The following is a 14236-nucleotide window of genomic DNA, read 5'->3' on the forward strand; positions in this document are numbered from 1 at the left end:
CCCTAAGCGCTGGAATTTCCTTCCTGAACCCCTCCATCTCTCCCTCCTTTAAGACGCTCCATGAAACAAATCTCTTTGAGCAAGCCTTTGGTCATCTACCCTAATATCTCCTTATGTGGCTTGTTCGCTTGATTTCGCTCCTATGGGGCATTTCACTATGTTAAAATTCAATATAAATGTAACTTGTTGGTTTGAACTCTGCGTGTCTCATTGAGGAGTCCTCAGTTTGGTTGAACCTTGCTGTTGCTTGCCACATACCACAGATCCTGAATAGAAGGCACAACAGTGGAAAAGATGATGGATTAGATGCAATCACTGCTGAGAACAAAATCAGGCGAAAAGCTAATAATGTTATTTCCTAAGGCTTCACTTCTACTGCCACCGTTGGTTTCCGACCAGTATTTGTGAAATGCAATCTGCAGTTGGCACACCAGAGTTTTATTACTCACTGTGGGTGACGCTGATCTGCTAAAAGAATTTTTGTGTATGGCCTGGCTAATTTTTAATCTTCGATTATTGATCTGTACTTTGCAGGAGGAGTCAGTATTCACCATTATTAAGAAGTCAGTCGGATAGCAATTTTCAGTGTCCGCGCATGCACAGTTAAATGTGGAAATCAGCTAGTTGCTGTACAATTTGCCTTGCTGCTCCACAAGCTGTGCTACACAGGTACCTCGCCGAGAGACTCGGCATTCAAATGCGTTAAGGGCATGAAATTGCAGACTTAACTATTAGATACCCGCTAAACACGCCAGAATATGTTAGCTTGTCCAGTCAAGTGTAAGTGATTTTTTAACAGCGTGATAGGTTTTAGTTTAGGCAGGCATCAAGATCGGCGCAGGCTTGGAGGGCCGAATGGCCTGTTCCTGTGCTGTACTGTTCTTTGTTCTTTGATAAGTCTTAACCTTTGGGACTTAAAATTAACATTTATGAATATGGAGTCTCAGTCCCTTCAAATTTTAATTATTGTTGGAAAATAAAGTTTTTTTTTTACTTGTTTCTGTCTTTTTTATTTCTCAATCCTATCTTTCCCTGTCTTCAATCTACTATCTGTACATAATTTTTTGTTGAATTAGATATTCTAACTGACATTTCCTGGTTTAGACTCTGGGTGGCTGAGTAAGGATTCTTAAATCTAATTTGGTTAAGGAGTCACACTGTTGCTTACTCATTTCCCAGATCCCTCGTAGAGGGGGCAACACTGTATTGGTTCCCAATGACTCTAAATTGCTATGGAAAGCCCACAAAATGGGCTGAATTTTACTGGCCCCTCGACGCCGCGAATCGCGGCAAGGGGGCTGGTAAAATTCTGCGGGGAGAGGTCCGCCTCGACCCGCGACGTTGAGAAGGGCCCCCTGCAAATTACTGGCAGTGGGGGAACCTCGGTGCGGCCCCCCGCACGCCAGCGGCACCCCAATTACAATATTGTAAACAGTACTCCCCTCTGCAGATTATGCAGCCTGCCGCCTCTCCATAGACACCTCCAGATTTTTCGCTGAACGGGCAGCCGTCACGTGCCACCCCGTTCACTATTTGAAAAGCCAACGGGTCCTCATAGGCAGAAGGTTTTGCGGCTGAAGGTAAGTTCCTTTTCAGTGGTCTCACTCTGCATTCTTAAAGGGAGGAGGGGGGGATTACAGGAGTCCCACCCTGCATACTGGAAGGGAGAAGGGAGGGGGGATATTCAGGGGTCTCACTCTGCATACTGGAAGGGAGGAGGGAGGGGGTATGTTCAGGGGTCTCACTCTGCATACTAGGAGGGAGGGGGGGGATATTCAGGGGTCTCACTGCATACTGGAAGGGAGGAGGGAAGGGGTTTGGGATTACTGGAGGGAAAGCTCTGCAGGCATGAAGGGAGGTAGTGTACCTTCTCTCCATAAACAGTGTATGCTCTGTGCTCATGTTTGTGAAGGAGCGATGGCACTCTAGTCACCCTGTGTGCGGGGAGGGTGCCAGAAAGGGTAGGAGCATTAAGGTTATATGGATGGTGAGGGCAATCGATTCAGCTGGTAGGATCTTGATGTGGTCATGCTGTTCCACTCAGTGTTGGCCAAGATGGGCAATGCCATGGCACGCCACACAGTTGATCCATGAAAGCAGCTGATGTACCCGTCAACACCAATCCCTGCCCTGTTAAGAACCTTCGAATACATGAAGGGTTCAACTTTATTTATTACATGGAATTATGTATGGCTCATCCTACATTGCGTGATCCTCTGCTTGTGAGGATCCATATGCACCAGAGGCAAAATCAACAGGCAGGTGTGATCCACGTAGAGGCCCCCGGTCATGAGCAGCAGCCCCCAAGGGGAGCTCGCCATTACGATTGTCGTGCATCTACAGGCCCCACATAACGTGTTATCGGATGTCAGAGCACCAGCGTCAGAGGCAATTGCGCATATAGCGAGGGTAGTGACACGTCTCTGTGCCCTGCTCAAAGATGGCCTGCAGCCCTTGGGCTTCGGTGGACATCCTATGCCTTCAGTCCTCGTAATGGCAGTGGTTCACAAGCTTGACGCCTATGCAGCTTTTCAGGGGTCCACCAGAGACCTTTGTGAGGTCGCACAAATCAGCAATGCACCGCTGCATCAGGGAGGTCACCAAAGGGCCAGTGAGTATGTCCGCTTCAGGACGGGCTGTCACAGCCAGACCCAGAGGGCCATTGGTTTCGGCACCATTGCCAGAGAACCATAGGTTGTAATGTTCATAGACTGCACTGATGTGGCCATCAGGCCTCCTGCCAGGCTACCACCTGCAGATGTCACCATTGAAGGAAACCTCTCAATTTAGGTGAAGCTGGTATGTGATCACCACAGATGCTTCATGCAAATCTGTGACTGCTTCTCAGGCAGCTGTCATGACAGCTAGGACCTGCGCCAGTCCCAGCTGCCACCACTGCTCACTGAACTGGCTCAGATCGAGGGGTGGCTTCTTGGAGAGGAGGGCTATCCCTTGCAGACATGGCTCACTACACCAGTGAGAGACCCCACCACTGCTGAAGAGGAGGGATACAACGCCAGCTACGGAGCTACAAGAGCCACCATTGAGCAGGAGATCGGCATGCTGAAAGAGCGCTTCCAATGCCTAGCCGGATGGGATGATGCCCTGTACTACAGGCCAAAAAGGCCAGCTCCTTTCTTTGCTGCTCTGCACATATACGCACCCAATAGGGGCCAGGCCTGGCATAATGAGAGACGTCAACAGGATTCCTCCTCGGATTATGAGGACTCTGAGGGCTGACAACAGGAAAGTCGCATGGGAGGGCAGATGGCACCCAGGCTCTGCACGCAGGGCTAGCAGTGAGCTAGGGATGTACGGCAGTGGCTTATCAGACAAAGGCTGTCTGCTCCATAGGAACCAACATGAGCTCTGCAAGCCACACATCACCCTCGCTCACCTGCTGTGCACCAGTCCACATCTGCAGCATCCCTGCCTTAGAAATAGCCATTTGGAGACTGCGATACATAGAGTGCATTCTCGTTACCATAGGTATAGCTAGTGGGATTGTGTTTCATGCAATACATTTGTTAGAATTCAGTTTTGAACTGGCTTTTAGTGGGACAGTTTGTTCTAACAAAACACACAGACAGACACAGACAGCTGTGGTGTTTAGCACTTGAAAAAAGAGCTCTCCACCATTTAAACTGAAGGAAGAGGATTTTAGTCTGTTTATTATTATCTCTCAAAATTCTTTTTTAAAAAAAGTCAAGCCAAAACAGAGATCTCTGGTAATTTAAATTGAAGAAAGGGAAGTTAGACTGTGACAATCTTTTATCCTTCAAAAACTCTAAAGTCAGATTGATTCCATTCATAGTATTTGCAAGTTGTTAATTGTTGAAATTCGCTGGAGATCATTGGACTGTAAATTTGCAAGGACTCCAATTTTTACTATTTTAAATGTTTTTTATATCTTCATAGTGTTTAAGAATTTAGTTCTTCTAATTAAGGAGTTAATTTATTGATTTAAAGACACCTGGTTTGGTTAGCCTCATTCAGGGGTTAATAGATGGTACAATTTGGCTGGGTCTTTCTTTCATTTGGAAAATTTTAAATGATGTGTTAACCGATCTGTGGAGCGACGGGATGGAATTAACAGTGCCTTGGTCCCACCACCATCAGAATCGTATATTTTGATTGGGGGCTTTGACCGGAGTGGTCAGTCGTAACACAATGCAAAGGTAGCAGTATAACTACAAGCTTAGAAATTCACATCAATTTAGGTCTAGGGCATGCGTGTTCTATACTGTCTTCATTTATTGTGCAAGTACATATGAATAATCTATATCAGAATTGGAGAAACCAGAGATGTACTGCATTTTTAAGTCTTGTTATAACTTTACAGTAGCTGTGTGAGCTACCTAGCCTATTGGTGTAGCTACAACCCAAGGACTGCAACGGTTCAAGAAGGCAGCTCACCGTCACCTTTTCGAGGGTAATTAGGGATCGGCAATAAATGGATGATGAGCCGCCTTCTTGGATTGCTGGAGTCCACATGGTGTAGGTACTCCCACAGTGCTGTTAGGTGAGGTGTTCCAGGATTTTGACCCAGCACCAATGAAGGAATTGCAATATATTTTGAGTCAGATATGTGGCTTGGAGGGGACCTTGCAAGTTGTGATTTTCCCATGCACCTGCTGCCTTTCTTTATGCAGTAGAGGTCACAGGTTTGGGAGGTTCTTTTTAAAGAAGCCTTGGTGAGTTGCGGCAGTGCATCTTGTAGATGGTACACACTGCTACCACTGTGCACCAGGCAAGTGGACAGTATTCCATCACACTCCTAACATGTACCATGTAGAAAGGCTTTGGGGAGGCAGAAGGTAAGCCACAGAATACCCAACCTTCTACCTGCTCTTGTACCCAAAGTATTTATGTGGCTGATCTAGTTAAGCTTTTGGTCATCGGTGCCCCCACCCCCAGGATGTTGATGGTAGGAGATTCAGCGAAAGTGCCATTGAATGTCAAGGGGGAGATGGTTAGACTCTCTCTTTTGCTGAAGATGGTCATTGCCTGGCGCTAGTGTGACATGAATATTACTTGCCTCTTATCAGCCCCAAGTCTGAATGTTGGACAATATATGTTGTATGGGCACGAACTGCTTCATTATCTGAGCAGTTGCAAATGAAACTAAACACTGTGCAGTCATCGGTGAGCATTCCTACTTCTTACCTTATGATGGTTGGAAGATTATTGATGAAGCAGCTGAAGATGATTGGGCCTGGGACATTGCCCTGAGGAACCCCTGCAATGATGTACTGGGTTGGGATGATTGACTCCAACAACCACAACCATCTTACTATATGCTTGGTATGACTGCAGCCAATGGAGAGTTGCCCCTGGCCCCCAATCTCCGTCTCTCTCCCCCCCCCCCCCCCCCCCCACCCCCCCCCCACCGTTCCCATTGACTTCAATTTTACTCGGGCTCCATGATGCCTTGATGTCAATGGAAGTCACTCACCACCTGTGGAATTCAGCTCTTTTGTCCATGTTTGAACCAAGGCTGTAGTGAAATCTGGATACTAGTGGTCTTGGCAGGTTCAAATTGAGCATCAGTGAGCAGGTTATTGGTGAATATATGTCACTTGATAGCTCTGTCAATGACACCTTCTATCACTTTGCTGATAATTGAGAGTATATTGATGGGGCAGTAATTGACTGAATTGGATTTGTCCTGTTTTTTGTGGACAGGACATACCTGGGCAATTTTCCACATAGTCAGGTAGATGTCAGTGTTGTAGCTGTACTGGAACAGCTTGGCTAAAGGCATGACTAGTTCTGGAACACAAGTCTTCAGCATTGCAGCCATTATTTTGCAGGGGCCCATAGACTTTGCTGTATCCAGTGTGCTCACCCGTTTCTTGTGGCTATCACAAAGAGTGAAACGAACTGTGTAAAGCTTGCCTTCTGTGATGGTGGGGATATCAAAGAGGCTGAGATGGATCATTCAGTCGGCACTTCTGGCTAAAGAGGATTGCAAACGTTTCAGCCTTGTCTTTTGCATTAATGCTGGGCTCTGCTGTCATTGTGGATTAGGATGTTCATGGAATCTCTTCCTCCTCTTTGCTGCTTAATTGCCCACTAGCATTCACAACTGAATGTGGCAGGACTGTAGAACTTTGATCTGATCTTATTTATTTTTTATTTAGAGATACAGCACTGAAACAGGCCCTTCGGCCCACCGAGTCTGTGCCGACCATCAACCACCCATTTATACTAATCCTACACTAATCCCATATTCCTATCACATATCCACCTGTCCCTATATTCCCCTACCACCTACCTATACTAGGGGCAATTGATAATGGCCAATTTACCTATCAACCTGCAAGTCTTTTTGGTGGTGGGAGGAAACCGGAGTACCCAGCAAAAACCCACGCAGACACAGGGAGAACTTGCAAACCACACACAGGCATACCCAGAATTGAACCCGGGTCGCTGGAGCTGTGAGGCTGCGGTGCTAACGACTGCGCCGCCCAATCTATTGGTTGTGAGATCACTTAGCTCTGTCTTTCAGCATGTTGCTTCCGCTGTTTAGTATGCATATAGTCCTGTGTTTTAGCTTCACCAAATTAGGCCCTCATTTTTAGGTATGCCTGATGCTGCTCTTGGCATGCCTTTCTACATTCCTCATTGAACCGGGGTTGAACCCCGGCTTGATGGTACTGATAGAACGAGGGGTATGCTGGGCCATGATGTTGCAGATTGATGCAATTCGGCTGCTGATGGCCCACAGCACCTCATGGATACCCAGTTTTGAGCTGTTAGAATCTGTTCTGAATCTGTTTAGTTTAGCATGTTGGTAGTGCCACACAACACGATGGAGGCTGTCCTTGGTGTGAAGACGGGACTTCATCTCCACAAGGTCTATCCGCTGGTCGTTCCTGCCAATATAGTCATGGGCAGATGCATCCACGACAGGTAGATTGATGAGGACAAGGTCTAGCAGGTTTTACCCCCTCGTGTTGGTTCTCTCATCATCCACTGCAGGCCCAGTCTGGCAGTTACGTCCTTCAGGACTCGGTTAGCATTGATGCTACTGAGCCACCCACCCAGAGTGTGTTCTATGCCCTTGCTATCTTATTGCTTCTTTTGAGAGGTGTTCAACATGGAGGATTACAGATTCATAAGCTGTAGGAGGCTAGTAGGTGGTAATCAATAGGAGATTTTCTTGCTCATGTTTAACCTGATGCCATGAGATTTCATGGTGTCTGGAGTTGATGTTGAGGGCTCTCATGGCCATTCACTTCTGACTGTATACCACTGTGCGCAACCTCTGATGCATTTGTCCTGCTGGTGAGACAGGACAGGATGGAGGAGTCTTGGATGCTGGTTGAATATTCTGTGAATATGACTGTCAGGCTGATGCTTGACCCATCTGTAGGTCAGTTCTCCCAATTTTGGCACATGTCCCCAGATGTTATTGAGGAAGACTTTGCAGGGTTGACTGGGCTGGGTGTGTCTTTGTTGTGTCCGATGCCTTGTTTTGTGCCAGGTGGTCCGTCTGGTTTTATTCTTATAGTTTTACGAAGCAGTTTGATATAACTGAGTGGCTTGCTAGGCCATTTCAGAGATCGGTTAAGAGGTGACAGAATTCCTTCCCTGACCGACATTTATTGAACCGCATGGGTTTTTATGATGATCTGGTAGTTTCGTGGTCACCATTAATGATACTAGTTTTTTAATTTCAGATTTTCATTTCATTAACTAATTTAAATTCCCAAGCCGCCATCGGCAGATTTGAACTAGTGTTTCTGGATCATTAATCCAGCAACAAAAACACTGTGCTACTGTATTGGATTTGGTATAGGTGCCGACAGGAAACTGCAAATAAAATATTCCTGTGGATACCTGAGCAGGGTCCCATTAAGGGACCCTCCATCTCAAGCTGATTTTTCTGTGGTAGGATTACCATATTGTTATGGTAGTTTCTGGAATAAATACCTTGAGTCAAGACATTTGGGTGATGTATTCAGCAGTCTATCAGTCTTCTAAGAAAACAAATGTTTGTATTTCCTCATATTCTGAGAATTGCCAACAAGATCTGAGATGATAATTATTGCCATTTCTGCTTGATCAAGAAACCTTAGCCTTTCTGACTTCCTGGAGTTATGCTTTGACAGTGTTGATCCCACAGAGGCAAGACCTGTTGTTACAAATGAATGAACATTTCCCCCGCCCCCCCCTTGAAGCTTACACTTCAGTTTGGCTTTTGAAAGGAACAGGTTGATGAAGGATTGCCTCCCTTTTATGGTATATATTCTTAACATTTTTAAAAATCCTGCAGCGATAAATGGAAATGAATTGCATTTTGCTACTATTTGAATAACCACCTTTAATTTCAACCCTTGCTTAGTCAAAGTCTATCACCTCATCTGTCAAGGTTCCACTGACTGTTAGTGCATCTTACTGGCTCTCTTGGGAAGATCAATGGGAGAATATCTGATAGAGTCCAAGTTTGAAATTCATCTGGAAACTCAATCCTTTTAAAAATACAAAGCTTTGCATTTCTCTCTGTGTACTAGAGTGCCCATTGCACACTGAGGATAAAAAGTCTTAAAGGACTGTCCCAATGGATAATGGTCTTTTTCTTTGGATTGCATATCTTAAATGTAGTTTTCCTTCTTCAAAGAATGGGTAACACACTGCCTAGGGTACCTAATCTAAAATTTAAGATTCCCAAACCTGATTTAAGAAAATTAGATTGTCATTATCTGTGCTTGCATCTAATACATTTTATTTAGATCAAAATACAGAAATCAACCAGATTGCTGTGTTCTGAATCATGAATAATCTGACAAATATTGAAGGCAAAGATAGGTTACTGTAATGCAACATCTAACTGTGACTTGTTTACAGCAGTTGTTTCATTGAAATGTCATAATGAAGTTACAAAGTCTGTCAACATGAGTGTTCGTTTGGAGGGCCCACAATGGTGGTGGTTATTATTTCATAGCAACTTAAAATATCTGTTTAGTCATATCTGGGAGCCAGAATGTCTAGATCCACTGTTAGCCCAATTTTCTTTTAGTATGTTTCTCAGTAGTATTCGTCCCTGCCCGTGCTCCCAATCCCCCACCCAAAAAAATAGGCACACCTAGGATTTAAGCTTGTATCATACAACAAAAATCTGTCCAGTTTCCTTTGGAAGAATTTGACAAGCCTAACTCCTAAATTATATACATCAGATTCTGAGTTAAGACAATCCTACATATGTGTGAGATATCCCTCCCCATACACATAGCTCAAATTCTAATTTAGCAAATTCTAATTTAACCAAGGGTCTAACAACTGATCTTCCTCGTCTGTATCCCATAATACCATGCTGCATGATAACTGTACACAGCCATTTTGAAATAAGTTTTAGTTTTCCCAACTCCTTATTTACCCAAAAACTCCTTATATTCTGGTTAGAAATTTTCTGCTGCTACTTATGTTCACTTATTATTTTGAATTCTGAACTTTGTGAACTCAGGTACTCTAACCTTTTCTTAACTGGTTACTCATTTTGCTGTGGCTCCTCTATCCTTCTTGAAACAGTTTCTCTAGCTGCAATTGCATCTCTAATTCGCTAATATCTCCAAAACCCACATAGGAATCAGGTGACTAAACGTTGTAATTTAACTTCATTGCATCGTTGGATTGACCAGATTAAACATTGACGCAAGAAAATGGCCAGCATTTAGCAATACAAATCAGTCCAAGCAGCCAGTGAGTTAGCTAATTGCTGTCGATATCCGAATGCTAGAGTGAGTTATCTCATCGGTGGCGTTCAGGGTGTTAAGGCATTTCTCTTCTTTTCTCCACCCCTCCCTTTCTACTTCTTCCTATGACACAAATCTTTCTCCAACCAGGAATCAACTTACTCTTTAGCCTCTGTAGTGCTTGTTTTGAGTAACCCGTAGGAGGTGTGCCACAGAGATTTGAATGACTGTAATGGGATAAGTCACATCTTTTGAACAGGCAGTTTTACTGTACATTTAAAACACACTGTCTGCCTGAGACTGCAGGATAATATTAAGTATGAAAAGTTGAAAAACTTTTGCTGTGAACAGTTTTATTATCCTGTAAGTCCCTCCTAGATATTATTGAAATGTAATTCTGCTTCTACTGTTTGCTATTTAAAATGCAAATAATTTTTGGACAGATATACATTAAAACTAAAATTGGACAGAATCACCATGATGATTGCATGTTTTTATTATAAAAGCCTGAAGGAGAGTAAAGGTTTAAATTATTTGTGTGATTACTGTCATAAGCGATGACTTGGATTTATATAATACACTGAGCAATTCATACAGCATAATAAAATTATGGCTAGAAGTAATTGGTTATTTCGTTTTCAGATTGAACAGATGGAGGTGCAGCATAAGGAACTCTTACAGATGCAGGTAGAACTGCTACGGAAGGAGTACAACAAGTTAAATCATCAAGCAAACAGTAGCTCTGATTCTATTCAAGACTCTACAGATGATTGCACTGATGGGGGAACTGAGAGCACAGCCAAACAGGCATTAGTAGGCACCACGTCTTTGTCTCCCAAGAGTCGCAGCATTAGACTGACCATACCCACCAGTATAGTAACATCAGCACATGAAATCATGACCTCTGAGCATGAGATTATTTCGACATCACAAAATGTGATTGCGGCAACTGAAATGGACCTCAGTTCTGGAAATGTCATATCCTTCATTGAGCCTAATGAGACTTCATCAAATGGATCTGCACGTTTGACAACACTTGAAATTGTGGAGGTCCATTTAGACAGTGAGTCAGCCATTTCAAATATTGAGTCATCTTCCCCAACACATGTACATCTGTACCCTGTCACACAAATCAATGATCATGTAGAACTTTCCACTGGCAAGCGGGTATCTGAAGAAAACCCTGAAGAAGAAAGTCAACCAAAAATCCAGAGAACTGCTTAAAGCAGAATACTACAAATACTACTATGTTATTGCATAGTATCAAAATGTATGCCTTATTTTTATTCCATATTTCATTGAGTAATATATCTTATAAATATTTAATTTTCAGATCCTTTCTAATTTTAGTGTTTTTAATGATCTTTACAGATAACTTATTTGACTTATGAACTTTCACCTTTTCAGATTGTTTTGTTCCAAAGATGTACTGTACAGTTTCCTTGTGCAGTAGAAGATATTTAGGTAATACAATAAGTCCTTGCTTTTTAAGGTAAGAGAGCAAGAATGTGGACTGACCCTTGACCTCTCTCAAAAAAAGATTAACAACACTGCAATAAACCAGAATTATTGTTATAACTTTTGACTGAAAAAATATTGGGAACTCAAAAGTAAGATGGCTGCTGACCAAGATCAACTTCAATAATGAAACATTCTATCTTTTGTTTGATTTCAAGGCCATTCAAATAAATCTCTTTCTATTTTAGGGAAGCCTTAGGAACACATTAATACTTAAGATATGGAAGCATAAAATTATATTTAATGAGGTTAAATCTTTTTTTGGAAAGGGCCACTGGCACTTTATCATCAGGTAGCGAACATTGACCAAATAGCCAAAGTAGTTACCATCCTTTGATAGGCCAATGCACACTGGCATTTCCTATGTAACATTGATGAGTAGACAAAGAACCAGACAAAATTCACATTGTAGAGATATTTTATACAATTTATCTGTTAATACAGATGTCATTAAAGGAAATTCAAATTTAAGATAAGTACTATCCCTTTATAAGTACAGCCAATAATGGTCTACTACTTTTTATAGATTTGTTTTGGAGTAATTCTGATTTTACAGGATGGTTTAGATTTAGTTTAGAGATACAGCACTGAAACAGGCCCTTCAGCCCACCGAGTCTGTGCCGACCATCAACCACCCATTTATACTAATCCTACACTAATTCCATATTCCTACCACATCCCCACCTGTCCCTATATTTCCCTACCACCTACCTATACTAGGGGCAATTTATAATGGCCAATTTACCTATCAACCTGCAAGTCTTTGGCATGTGGGAGGAAACTGGAGCACCCGGAGGAAACCCACGCGGACACAGGGAGAACTTGCAAACTCCACACAGGCAGGACCCAGAATTGAACCCGGGTCGCTGGAGCTGTGAGGCTGTGGTGCTAACCACTGCACCACTGTGCCGCCCCTTAATCCCTCCCCATACGCCTCAAAGTTATCAACCTAAATTACTCAGCAGAGACTTAGTAGAGGTGGCAGAGTGGTTAATAGCAAAACTTTGCCACTCTGCAAGACCTGAACAGGGAAATCTGAGGCGTGAATGCGCTGAAAGGAGATCACTTTGACTGATGGCTCATTACATTCAGTCCATATATACTGCGTGAGGTGAATGCCTACTGGGTTCCTCAGATGCCTTTGGTGTTTGTGTAATCTTTGCAGACTTTAAGCTGTCCGAATTAATTGGCCAAGTGATATGCCTGTGATTTATTTGTTTCTGTTTTTGTTTACCTGAGGCTAAATTGATAACTTGAGATCATTTCAAATGTCCAAGTTGGTGATGTTTGATCCTAAAATAATTAGTGTACATGTAATTATTTTTTAATAGAAATCTCCCAAACAATTTCAAGCCTTAGACTTTTACTGCATATATTTTATTTTATTCCATCTTCAGTGAAGCATTTCACTCTCTTTTGGTAAGAGGGATGCTGCATTCTGGATGTTCCACTCATCGTGACATGCTCATTGCTGAATAGTATTTTGTTCTGGTTCAGCCATGAAAAGTACCTGTCCATTGGTTTTTCTACATTGCCTTTTCACAAATGTTTTAGTTTCAATTAACATTATTGAAATGCTGAATTGATATTTTGAATTGAGCCACATTTTTGTATTGTAAAGGAAGACATTAAATATGTATTCTATATTATCAGCAACCTAGTATATATTTCTTGATTGAGCCAGTGACAGGCAACTTTTGTACTGAACACAAACAAATAAATGCCTTTATATTTTATTCCAAGATCAAGTAATCAGATGTATTCTCTAAATAAATTAGTTAAAATCTCTATATTTTTACCTTGTTAACAGCACTGAATTTAAAATTGAGTAAATTCAGTTTTATTTAAATTTCCTCTTGTGAGTGAGATGGGGATTAATATCAAATGACACCTAGTATTTTAATTCTTCCAACTTCAGCTCAAACATAACCTCATATCTATTAGGTTTTCTGACCATTCTTCAGAGCTGAGCGAGCTATATTTTCCTGACAATTTCTAAATGAAGATAATTTTGTTATATGACAGGCGCTGTGTAATTGTAAGTTCATGTGAACTGAATCATTTTCCAACTGTACATTAGTAAATACTCTATATTTGCAATTCCATAACAAAATTAATTTACACTTTATCAGGGTAAAAATAAATCTGCAAAAGACTATCTGGTTCAAACTGAAGAAGATATTAAGGTGAATTCTCTGACAGCTTTCATAGGTATAAGATCACAGGAATGGTATAGTGTACCAGCCCATGCTCTACACCATCACAGATGTCAGTATTTAGCCAATTCAATTCTCTTCATCAAGGCAGCATTCTGGGTCCAGCTATCTTCAGTTGCTTCATCAATGCATAGCCTGCGCTTTACCGTTGCTGGGTCAAAATCCTGAAATTCCATACCTAACGCACTGTTGGAGTATCTTCATCACATAGACTGCAGCGATTCAAGAAGGAGGTTCACCACCACCTTCTTGAGGGTAACTCGGGATGGGCAATATATTCTGGTTTTGCCAGCATCACTCATACTCCGAAATTGAATTTTAAATAAACAACAATTTGCTTTTAACAGTGTCAGCCTAACTGTTTCTAGCTCCACAAAATATTGTGGGCTTCTGGAGGCTCGGACTCCCCACCCCTCTGCGTTGCCTCCATTCCCAAGCACTGACCTGTGGGTTGACGCAGGATCTAAATTGGCTGATTTTGTGCCAGCTTGAAGCTGGTGAGTTGCAGTGGGGCACCAGGTTGGGGCATACAGCTTGATGATGTGAGGCCGGTGGTCCTGAAAGGCGCTATATAAATGCAAGTCTTTCTTCCTTTCCTTACATTAAGCATCACAAAGAAAGCTCCAGAACTCAAGACTGTTCACAAGCAGTGTAATTGAAAAATTGCCAGCATATATAACTTATGTATGTTTAATCCTTAAAATACAGTTACATGTATGGAGTTTCTTCTTCAACAGGATCAGCATAATGTTAATGCAGGCCTTGTTTAGTCCAGAAGCCATGTTTGAAATTGCTTTTTGGCAA

General features: G+C 42.4%; 1 protein-coding gene across 3 annotated transcripts in view; it reads left to right on the top strand.

Moving 5' to 3' along the window:
- zgc:193801 (uncharacterized protein LOC564476 homolog) overlaps window positions 1-12952 on the top strand; it is an 88804-nt gene extending 75852 nt beyond the window's left edge. For all 3 annotated transcript variants that reach the window (XM_068054879.1, XM_068054881.1, XM_068054880.1), the window contains exon 8: window positions 10341-12952. In XM_068054879.1, the coding sequence (XP_067910980.1) occupies window positions 10341-10922 (582 nt within the window). In that variant the 3' untranslated portion in view covers window positions 10923-12952. The remainder of the gene's footprint in view (window positions 1-10340) is intronic.
- The last annotated feature ends 1284 nt before the right edge of the window (window positions 12953-14236 follow it).

This window comes from Heterodontus francisci, chromosome 23 (assembly GCF_036365525.1).
Source record: "Heterodontus francisci isolate sHetFra1 chromosome 23, sHetFra1.hap1, whole genome shotgun sequence".
NCBI lineage: Eukaryota > Metazoa > Chordata > Chondrichthyes > Heterodontiformes > Heterodontidae > Heterodontus > Heterodontus francisci.